The sequence below is a fragment of the Oryx dammah genome, unplaced genomic scaffold, assembly GCF_014754425.2.
Source record: "Oryx dammah isolate SB20612 unplaced genomic scaffold, SCBI_Odam_1.1 HiC_scaffold_29, whole genome shotgun sequence".
Lineage (NCBI taxonomy): Eukaryota > Metazoa > Chordata > Mammalia > Artiodactyla > Bovidae > Oryx > Oryx dammah.
In genome coordinates, this window is record NW_024070213.1 from 95,452,022 (window position 1) to 95,464,369 (window position 12,348).

Genomic DNA, 12,348 nt, shown 5'->3' on the forward strand with positions numbered 1-12,348 from the left:
TTGGTTCTTGGATTCTTATACTCTACTTGTTTAGACTCACAGCACCCCAACGTACATTGTTGACTTAGAGTAAATTCTATAACTGGAAGATGAGACCCTATTCTTTATGGTTATCACCTCCAAGCTGGTGCCTCAGTGGTGCAGCATGTGGTCAGACCAGTGGATTCCATGATCATCCATCACTGCTAGAGCTCCTCTTCTCTGAAAGGAATCCCTTGGACTGAAGTGATACTTTGTGGGATTCCTTGCTGATGCAACAAAGTTTAAAAACCTTCAGACAGTGATGTGAGCCAAGGCCCCATGAGATGCAGAGTCAAACTCATTCTGAAAATACATGTCGCTCGTTGCGTTGGCCCAGGCGAAGCGCCGGGAGCCCTCGAGCCGTGCGAAGGTTGCCAGGCGCGGGTACTGCCAGTCCTGGCCATGTCTGGCTCTCACGCTCCAGAGGGAGACTGTTGCTCACGGCAGTGCCGCGCGCAGGACAAGGAACATCCAAGATACCTGATCCCAGAGCTTTGCAAGCAGTTCTACCATTTGGGCTGGGTCACTGGGACTGGAGGAGGAATTAGCCTGAAGCATGGCAATGAAATCTACATTGCTCCTTCAGGAGTGCAAAAGGAACGGATTCAGCCTGAAGACATGTTTGTTTGTGACATCAATGAAAAGGACATAAGTGGGCCTCCACCATCTAAGAATCTTAAAAAAAGCCAGTGTACTCCTCTTTTCATGAATGCTTACACAATGAGAGAAGCAGGCGCTGTGATCCATACCCATTCTAAAGCCGCTGTTATGGCCACCCTTGTCTTCCCAGGAAAGGAGTTTAAAATTACACATCAAGAGATGATCAAAGGAATAAAGAAATGTACCTCGGGAGGGTATTACAGATACGATGATATGTTAGTAGTACCTATTATTGAGAACACACCTGAGGAGAAAGACCTCAAAGACCGCATGGCTCGGGCAATGCATGATTACCCAGACTCCTGTGCAGTGCTAGTCAGACGGCATGGAGTCTACGTCTGGGGAGAGACGTGGGAGAAGGCTAAAACCATGTGTGAGTGTTATGACTATTTGTTTGATGTTGCTGTATCAATGAAGCAAGTAGGGCTGGACCCAGAACAGCTTCCCGCTGGAGAAAATGGAATTGTATAAGTAAATGGAAGTTTACTATATAGAGAAAGGAAAAAGGAAAGTGAAGTCGCTCAGTTGTGTCTGACTCTTTGCGACCCCATGGACTGTAGCCTGCCAGGCTCCTCTGTCCGTGGGATTTTCCAGGCGATAGTGCTGGAGTGGATTGCCATTTCCTTCTCCAGGGGATCTTCCTGACCCAGGAATAGAACCCAGGTCTCCCACATTGTAGACAGATGCTTTACCGTCTGAGCCATAGACAGATAAAGCTTATCTTAATTACTACATAAATGACATGACCTTTTTTAAATGAACTGAAAATGTCTATGAAAATATTGATTTGTCACTAAACAATGCAGATCTTCTGACACTGGGTGATATTTGCTCACATTCTTATAATCTTAAATGACAATGCAATGGAATAAAAATTTTGTAATGAAAAAAAAAAAAATGAAAATACATGTCAACAACTTAGATGAGTTGCTGCCTCTTCCATGGTAGAAACGGTCCAACTAATGAATCAACTTGCCACCGATATGCCGCTTGGTCTCACTGAGGCATTGTGCCGTATCAGAAGCTCAGTTGCTGGAAAAGTAGATGTTCTGCAGTATCAATACCTAGATCAGATTTGGTGAGACCTATACTTTTGGTGGCTCAGGGATAAAGAATCTGCCTGCAATGCAGGAGATGCAGGTTTGATCCCTGGGTCAGGAAGATCCCTGGAGAAGGACAAGGAGACTCACTCCAGTATTCTTGCCTGGAGAATCCCGTGAACAGAGGAGCCGGGTGGGCTACAGTCCATAGGGTCACAAAAAGCCAGACATGACTTGCACACACACATACTTTTGGTCTTTGATAGCCTCCATCCTTATCACCATGTTTCCATTGTGCCAACACTAGAGTAGTTGATCCAAGGACTGATTGACCTCAAGTGGCCAAGTTGTTTAGTTGATTAGTGCCTTGTCCATGATGGACAGTTTACAGTAGGCATTAACAAATCAGAAAAAAATAACTCATGTTTTGTGACAACTTCTATGTGTTCATCTGTACGCCTCTTCTCAAGTCCTCCTTGTTCTAGTTATGACAATATTTCTTATAATTTCAGCTCCCTGATGGAGCTTCTAGGCTATTTATCACGTGCCTATAAATCTAAATGACTTACACAAAGTGAATAGTTAGACACTTTGCCCAAAACTCTTCCCAATAGCAGGATTTCTCCTCACTTCTGTCTCTCAAGGTCATCAAGGAGTAGGGTTGTACTATACCTACAGTATATTCTTTGGTTTTGATCAACATATTGAGCCAAGTTATCTATGAATCAAGTTTAACTTTCTCAATCAACTGGTAATAATGGTCTCCTTTCCCGTGTGGAATTAGTTCCAGCAGAGAGAGACAGAGAGCTGTATAGATAGCAGTGGAGGATGACGTGTTTCCGGGATGCCTGCTCCTGTGGTTCACGTGTGCTCTCTGTTATAGCCAGTCCTCGATCTCAGATGTATTCACCACTTTCATCTGCCACATGGTCTTATAATTTGGTTCTGACAGAGCCCATCTCATAATGGGTGGTATGGATGCATGGTCCTTTGATGTCTCATGGCTAGGTGTTCCTGCTCTATTGGAACACAACAGCATCCCAGGAGCTGTTTTTCAAATGTTATATAATTTTCTGCCACAGATGAAATGACCTTGTTTCAGAATCCTTTGTGATACTCCTTCTGATGCTTGCCATAAGCTCTACAAGGCATCTTTTTCATCCCAGATATCTCTAATACCATAGATTTTGCCAGTAAGAATGACCCAGGAGACAGGAATGCTTGCACTTGCTGAAAACCCCATTTCTATTCTGAGCCCAATTCAAACTTGATAGTCTTCCATATTGCTGGTAGATCTCCATAGCTCTCCTTAGGTCAGCTCCACCCCCATTTTTGGGCTGCTATTCAGATCTTGTTGCTTATTTCTATAATTGCAGCCACCTGCCTTCTCAGTTAAACACCACCAATTGGTCACTATTCTTTTGAGATCTTATCATGTCCCATTGTTATCAATCTGTAACAGCATCTTCTACCATCAGATGCAGGCTTCTCAGTGATGGTGGTGCCCCTTTCAAGAGAACGTTCCTTAGAACTTTGGAAAACCAAGTGTCTCTGGGCTTTTTTTGTGGAACACTATTAGATGGTACATTTCCTATCTGTTCTGGTCATAACTGACAGAAGCTACAAGCCAAAGGGAACTTGTCATGGGTATAGGTTGAGAAGGAGCCAAGGGATTTTAGTGGATGAAAACAATGATCTAGGTAGAACTCTTGAGAAATAGTAGACTAATTCTGCTCAATAAATCAGTTGTTTATCTTTCTTTATTTTATTAAACCAATGCACAGCTGACTTTAGCCCTATGATGCTAACAGAAAATTGAAGAAATTTAAAAAAAATCATTCAACCTTAGTTCAGAATTCTTATTAATTCTAAACTGAAATATATCCAATGACTTATTTCCGTGAGTTATTAAAATACATAAATTTATTCTCTTGGGGAAGAACTTACTAGGCACATTTTAAACTTTACTAAAAAGAACCACAGATGCTGAAATGTGTTCCATATTGTTTATTTAACATAAAGTCACAAATAATTTTTCCTATATTTTGTTCTAGAGGTTTTAGAATTTTTAGTTTTATATCTAGGTCTATTATAAATTTTGAGTTAAATTTTATATATGATTTAAGGTATAGATCAAATGCCTTTCTTTTTTTTCCCTATGTATATGGAAATCCAATCATTCCAGTATCATCTACTGAGATTACAATCCTTTTTTTTTTTTTCTACTGAATAGTCTTCTCTCCTTTGTTAAGTGACTATATAAATGTGGGTGTATTTCAGGACTTTACTTTTTCACATTGATTTATTTGCTTATCTTCACATCAATATCATACTGTCTTAAAGCTTTTTGTTGTGAGGTGCTTTTAATTCTTTTTCTTAGCTTATTGCTCTAGTTAGAACCCCCAGTACCATTGTGAATAGAAGTGGTTGTGAGTGGATATCCTTGACTTGTTCTTGATCTTAGGAAGTAAGTTCAGTCTTCTACAATTAAGAATAACATTAGATGTAAGTTTATTATAGATCCCCTTTATTAAATGTTTTTTAAAAGTGTATACTCCTAGTTTGCTGACAGGTTTTTTTTTTATTTTTAAATAAGTAATGGGTGTTAGATTTTGTCAAATGATGTTTCTGTGTCTAGTGAGTTGATATATTTTCTTCAATCTGTTAATATAGTGAATTGCATTGGTTTGTTTTAAGGTGTTAAACTAGCCTCACATTTAAGATAAATTCCAATTTGTCATAGTGTATTATTCCTTTAATATATTGCTGGATTTTGTTAACATTTTACTAGAAATATTTGTATCCTTATTTATGAGAAATATTAGTCTATAGCTTTCTTTTCCTATAATACTTATCCATGATTTTGATATTAGAATAATACTTGCCCCGCAAATGAGTTGGAAAATTATTCCCTGCAATTTTCTGGCAGAATCTGCATTGACGTGCTTTTTTTTTTCTTCTTAAATGTTTGGTGTTAGTGAATCTATCTGGGACTGGAATGTATATATATATATATACATATAAAATTTTTAACTTGAAATTTAACTTCAATAAATATAGGACTATTTAGATTATCTGATAAAACCAAACTCCTCTGTAATACTGCTTAACTGATAGTATTGCTTCTGATAGAACTGGAAAAAAAGGAGGAATTCTCTAGCATTAGAGACTTACAAAGATTAGAGAAAAAGAAGGTAAAGAAAAGTAGAATAAAAATTGCAAAAGAATTTTTTTTTTAATTGACGTGAATTATGACAGTGGGAAAAAAGTATGTCAAGGGGTTTTCTTAATTTCCATACATCTAAGTTTATAAGATTGGTTCTTATCAGATGTCATAAATTTATATATGCCATATAAAGTTTATGGAGATGAATAGCTTATGATTAGTAAGGCATACTCTTTGATATTAGTACTGATATAATCAAAATAATGTAAATGTCAAGAAATAAAATTCCTTTATTCATGCATTTATTCACAAATGGATTTATATATTCATTGACTCAGTATCTTAACACCTTCATGAACATATTTATTCCCAAATGTCAATTACTGAAGGTCTTTTATGTGCCAGACACTATCTGAGGCCCTGGAAATTTAGCTGTGAACATTAAAGACCAGCATAGGTAAACAAATGGGAAAACTTCTGATGACCATAAATACTGGGATGAAAATAAAGCTAAATGATGCAAAAGAGGATGATTTAGGGGGTGCTTTAGATTGAGAGATCAGAAGGGTATTAATTAAGAGATGGAATTTAAGCTGACCCCTCAATGGCAAAAAGGAACTTGTCAAGAATGTATTTAGAGGACAAATAATTCATGCAAAGGAAATGACTCATGAATAAAAGAACACGATGGAATGAGCTGGGCCTATCTGAGGATCTCTGAGGCCAGGGAGCTGGAGGAGACCAAGGGAAATGCAGGCAGTAGGAGCTAAAGAAAAGTGGAGAGGATCTACATAAAAGGCACTTTAGGACAAAGTGTAGTGTACTTTACTGCAGGAGAAATGGAAATTTCATGGACAGATTCAAGAAGAAAAGTGACAACATACAATTTATATCTTTTAAAGATCACGCAGATGATATGTAGAAAATAGGCTGGGGCAAGAGTGAAAATGAGATCAGATAAAGTGATAGTGGCCTGAACCAGGGTGATGGTAACGGGTATGTAAATAAGTGAAAGCATATGTGTTACGCTTTGGACATAGACAGGACATGCTGCTGGACAGGATTAAGGAGTTGGGGAACATTCCCCACCCCCACCCCCTGTTGACTTGCACGTTTTTGGCCTTAGTGGCTGCCGGTGGTGCTATCAGTTCCTGAAATAGAAAGTACTGAATAAGAAGATTTGAAGGAATGCATATTAATATATTTGGGGGGCATATCTTGAAGTTTGAGGTATCTAATAGATATTCTAGTGAAAATGTCAAGTAGGCATTTGAATATATAAATTCAGAGTTTAGGGTGATGTAACTCACTAACTCATTCACTTATTACACAAAAATTTACTAAAAGCCTATTATATGTGAGGTAATTGCACCAGCAATGGGGATGTTAATAGAAAGAAAAAGTAAGGTCATCTCTTACTCCAAAAAATTCACCTTCCAGAGAGAAAGAGGCAGGCATATAAATGCATAATTACTATATGTTATGGTAAGTGCTATAATAAAGGAAGAACAGAGTGCTTTAAATATCAGCTGATGGCACAATCATTTCTGCTTGAGGGAACTGGTAAAGAAGCTGCTAAAATTTTGAAGTTGAAAGTATTTTATTTTTAGTGTAAAAATGATGCCAAATTACTAGAGTAAAATTTCTGGAAAAATCTTATAAATGTGTATGAGATCTTTGAAAGTTAAACTGGATACCTTCAGAAAGGCACCATAGATATAATACACATTTACAAGATTATTTCCAGGAATTTTACAGACAAATAGAAGAATCAGTGCACCACATGTGCTGAAAGTAGAGCATTTCTCACATCCTGCATGTGTTTCAATCAGTTTTACCACCTTTTTTGGATAATGTATTATCCAATGAGTAATTCACTGGGCATCAATTTGCTTTCCATCTTTTTTAATGTTTTATAGGCAAGTGAGAATTTGTCAACGTATATTTAAAATATAGCAATAAGTGCCTGCATCCTCCAGGCAGTGTTTTTTTTTGGCAATCCATATACACAAAATTTTATTTTCAAATGCTTACTGCTGCTATCACCTACTTTACTTAATTAAGAACTTTGTGGACTTAATTGTCCTACTTGGACAATTGGACTTCTTATCCTACTTCTGCCTGTTTTTGCTTCACACATAGCTTTGAAAGCAGCAAGCAAATTGCTTGAAACCAAAAGTTTAATTCCTTCTTGCACCCTCCTGAAAACTGTGAGTGCTGGGGGAGAGATGAGTGATTAGGTAGATAATTTGTCTCAGTTAGACAGGTTATATATTCCTAGAGGAGTTAAGAAACAAGGATGCTGTAAATGGAGGAAGGAGGAGCAGTACGTTTGTCAACTTCAGGTGTGTTAATGTGTATGGCTAAAATTAAGGCTTGATAGTACGTGCTGTCTTAACATCTGCTGAAACCAGGAGGACCTCAAATAGCCTAACCACAAGCTTCCCTCCCTGTTCTGCTTCCATGGATAAGGTCTGCTAGCCAAGCAACCCTTCTAATCAAGACGACCACGACCAGCTGAAGTTTCTGCTTCTGCCTGAGAAGTCAGTTTCAGTTCCCTTCCAGGCTATGGGATGATTATGCAAATAAGCCAATTACATCCTCCCACAGAAACAGGTGGGAGGTCAGTCCACCCTTTGGTACTACAAAGCCTGCTGACCCCAGGCCCTGGCTATTCAGTCTGAGTGCAACCCTCATGTAGCCCTGCAATGGCTGCAGTATTTTCCTCCTCTGGGCTGTGAGCATATGTGACTAATACATGGTTAACAAGCACGTTTGTTTGATGTCAGGTGTTGTATGTTTGGCCATCCCATAATACTAGGGCAAGGATTTCTCCCTTATGAATGGGGTGAGTAGCAGGTGACCAAAACAACTTGATACTAGGACACACACAGCGTTTTACCCTGGACAGAAGCAGGACCCTTTAAGAATAGGAAGGATATGCCTTTACCCCAAGAAGTGTGGGTTGATAGCAGCTAATTTTCAGTGTAACCAAAATTTGCTTTTTTGGCCAACGTAATTTATCCTGTTTGCTGAAATGACACTATACATACTCAACACTGCTTTCTTCCTGCCTCCTTGCCTTCTGATAGGACCCTCTACCTGTCTTAATGTTCACTTCTGCATAGATTAGCCTCTTTCTCTTTTCTAGTTATATTTTCCTTTCTTGGGGTCTTTCCAAGATATGCATTAGACCTTCTCACACTGTGCTACAAGGGGTGTTCAGAAGCAGGGGTTTGGAGAAAGCAAATGCTTTCCAGCCTCTCTTGGCCCTTGACTTCTACAATTATGATCCTTTGGGTTCTGATTGGAGTCTATTCTTTGCTCATCAACTCTTGCCAAATGCAGTTGTTGGGATGCTTCCTGTGGTCTCATTATTTTTATTATCCACTTTTAGATCACTAGGTGATGCTCCTTCCAAAAGTGTAAAAACACCACCACAAATGACAGGTATTAGGGCTTCCCTCCTGCTCCCTGCGTTAGCACAGTGAATTCAGGTTGACTAACGTCTATCACCCACATCTGTGAACATTTAACACAGTAAGCTGTGACCCAGTTGCAGCTGTCTTCAGTCTCCAAGCACATCGCTTTCAGGAATAAACGCTGAGGGCATCAGCTCCCCAGTTATTTTCATAACACGGGTAGCCAGTCTGTGGTCACACATGTGCACAAACACACTCACGGATGCTCCATTTTCATACATTCAATAGATTGCTTGCTTGTTCCCCATTCTCTCTCCTTTGCTGCAAAAATACTCCATTTCCGTTTGATTCTAATGGAAACCGTTCTCCAGAGTGAAAGAGGGCATTTCGTTATCCAATAAACTGGAGCTGCAGTGATAACACAGAGTTGTCAAGGAGGAAGAGACTGATTTCTGCAAATGGAATCAGATGGCAACCAAACGTGATAGCTTCAAAACTATCTCCCCCTTCTGTTTGACATCGATCTTTTCTACATGTGCCAGCTCATTATCTGGTGTGCAAAGAGGAACTGTGACCTGACGTCACCCATGGCAGTTTTACAACGGAGACAGGAAGGACAAACTGTCTGGTACTGATTGACAGAGGTTTGTAGCCCACAGATGATGGCAGGATACACTCATTTGGGAAGAAAATTATTTATCTGTAGTTAAAGTTACATTTAAATAGCTGAAGATTATGCTGTAAATGGTAAGAAAACCATAATATGCAATTTCAGTTTAGGCTACTTTTTAAAAAATAGGCTTCTATTAATATGGCATTTCCCAGCTCATACTTAGTCTGTTCTGCAAATTGAAGGCAATTTAATTTTACTTTAAGTCTTTGGAGCACTTTGTACATTTCCAAGGGCAGATTAAAGACAATTCACGCTCACAGTTACCCAAGTAGGACCTGGTAATTGATTATGAATGAATGAATCTGTCTAATGTAGAATGGTTCTGAGATCAAACAGGTCTAATGAAATAGTTTTAAATGGATTCTTCACCTTATTTAAAAGAGTGTCTGTAACCCATCGGTCTGTCTTGAAAGGTCTTTTTGGCCTTCTAGGAGAGATCAGTATATACATTTATTTTTGATAATCAGTATATACGTTGATTTTAAGTGGATGCTGCCCTCTGTTACACATGTATCTATCACAGTGTGCTCTCAGGGTCTGGGAATTGTGCGTCACAGACATTTTGCATTAACACTGAAGATAATACAGCTTTAATGAAACTGAAATCCTGTGGCACATGGAACAAACAACTCCCTGCTACCAGTTTGAGTGCACTAACAGTACATATAAATACATAGCAGCAGAGACATTGAGTCCACAGATTCAATTTTTAAGAAATAAACAGAATAATTCTCTCATCGTCTTGATGGAAATCTTACTTACCTTTTTAAATTATAGCTCACATCCTCCCTTTGGTTCTCAGTTATTCTCTGACTTCTATACCCCACCTTCATGATCCTTATTTTCAACAGAAAACTTTGCCTCTATTGCATAAAAAAGATAAAGACCAGAATTAGCAGAAATCTTCATAAATCATCTTCTCTTTCGCTCAACAAAAGCTTGTTAAAGAGAGGTTCATACCAGTTCCACTTTCTCATCCTCTGCTTGTTCTCTCCTTAATGCTTCTAGCCACATTTTTCTATCAATATAGTGTTAATCACTCAGCCATGTCCGACTCTTTGCAACCTCATGGACTGTAACTCACCAGGCTCCTCTATCCATGGACTTCTCCAGGCAAGAATACTGAAGTAGATTGCCACTCCCTTCTCCAGGGGATCTTCCCAACCCAAGGGACTAAACCTGGGTTTCCCGCATTGCACACAGAGTCTTTACAGTCTGAGCCACCAGGGAAATCTATTAATATATGCTCCCACTAGAATCAAGGAAGACCGTCTAACTGGTAAATGAGAGCACTGTTTCCCTGCCTCACTCCACATGATTTCTGTGACATCTGACATTACAGTTCAGTCTTCTGATTCTCTTTTTCGTTCCTCTTCTTCCTTCTCATCCAGAAATACCATTTTCCCTTGCTTTAACATTGTCCCCTAATCTCTCAGATTGCTCCATTTCTAATTTTCCGAGGGACCTCTTTGCCCATGCTTAATTGGAGCAGAGATGAGGAAGGCTCATGTTTGGCTGCAAGTATTCTAATAGTTACATGGCACATGGGGCTGGAGGGCTCACCGCTACTCACTTAACATTGACTGGCTCCTCTGCTTTGCCTTCTGTTATGCCTGGTATCCCCTCTGTGACAATTTCACCAATTTCCTAGCCAAGCTTGGGGATAGAAAGCACTTAAGTCACAATCTTGTTTATAGTAGGTGCTTAATTAAAACCAGCTAATTATGGATGAAATGATTTAATAGAAATATTTAAATATTTTCTATAGTTTGCATTTGACATTAATTCTCAATAATGCTTCCTCCTCTCTAAAATAATTTAATTTAAATCCAAATTAAAGCTATCTATGAATTATCCTATGTCACTTCTTTCTTCTCTTCTCTGTATTAATCATTTATTAAACCTGGCTCAGTAGTTCTTTATCATCAGTGTTCCAATAAAGTCTTTTGACAATTTCCTGTATAATTTTAAAAATATGATTTACATAGCTTGAATTACAGAGTTGAAGGCATTTCTGAAACAGGGTGGACGTCACAGATTCGCTTTGGAAGAGAATGTAGTTGGACTAAAGTTAGCAATTAACAATAGAAATCACCACACAAATAGAAATAGTTATTGACTTTAGTTTTTATCTCAGAGTTAGAATCTACCACCAGTTTTTGAAATCATTAACAGGCCAAAGTGCCACGACCTCTGCTTGGCATAAAGGGGTGATGAATGTGAGGGAAAAATGGAAATGAGGCAGTGAGGTTTAGCATAAAAATATAGAGGACCAAGATTCAGGTTATACCTCTAGTTCTCATAGCTCCATGATAACTCTAACTCTCTAAATGGGACCCTCTACACTGGGAAGAATTCCATTTACCTATTTTCTAGTGCTGGAAATTTCTTGACGCGTGCTACTGCCATGCACATGTAAAGGATAATTAGACTATGCTGCAGTGTTCTTGCCTGGAGAATCCCAGGGATGGGGGAGCCTGGTGGGCTGCCGTCTATGGGGTCGCACAGAGTCAGACACGACTGAAGCGACTTAGCAGCAGCAGCAGCAGGCCATAGCAAGGTAATGATTAAAATCCTTCAAGCTAGGTTTCAACAGTACGTGAACCAATAACTTCCAGATGTACAAGCTGGGTTTCAATGAAGCAGAAGAACCAGAGATAAAGTTGCCAAAATTTGTTGGATCATGGAGAAAGCAAGATAATTCCAGAAAAACATGTACTTCTGCTTCATTAACTATGCTAAAGTCCTTGACTGTATGGATCACAATAAACTGTGGAAAATTCTTAAAGAGGTGGGAGTACCACACCGTCTTACTATCTCCTAGGAAACCTGTAATGCAGGTCAAGAAGCAAGAGTTACTACTGGACATGGAACAACAGACTGGTTCAAAATTGGGAAAGGAGTATGTCAAGGCTGTATATAGTCACCTTACTTAACATATATGCAGAGTACATCATATGAAATACTGGGCAGGGTGAATCACAGGTGGAATCAAGACTGGTGCGAGAAATATCAATAACCTCAAATATGCAGATGATACCAGTCTAATGGCAGAAAGCAAAGAGGAACTCAAGAGGCTGTTGATGAGAATGAAAGAGGAGAGTGAAAAAGCTGGCTGAACTCAACATTCTAAAAACGAAGATCATGGCATCGCTCCCATCAATTCAGTTCAGTTGCTCAGTCATGTCTGACTCTTTGCGACCCCATGGACTGCAGCATACCAGGCTTCCCTGTCCACCACCAACTCCTGGAGCTTGCTCAAACTCATGTTCATCAAGTTGGTGATGCCATCCAACCATCTCATCCTCTGTCGTCCCTTTTCCTTCTGCCTTCAATCTTTCCAAGCATCAGGGTTTTTTTTTTCCA

The 12,348-nt window shown here is 39.1% G+C and overlaps 1 protein-coding gene across 1 annotated transcript; it reads left to right on the forward strand.

The window, feature by feature from the left end:
* The first annotated feature begins 345 nt into the window (after positions 1–345).
* LOC120858390 (methylthioribulose-1-phosphate dehydratase-like) lies at positions 346–1,579 on the forward strand. Its single transcript, XM_040234423.1, has one exon. The coding sequence runs from the start codon at positions 424–426 to the stop codon at positions 1,150–1,152; it is 729 nt and encodes a 242-aa protein (XP_040090357.1). The 5' UTR covers positions 346–423; the 3' UTR covers positions 1,153–1,579.
* Positions 1,580–12,348: the final 10,769 nt, after the last annotated feature.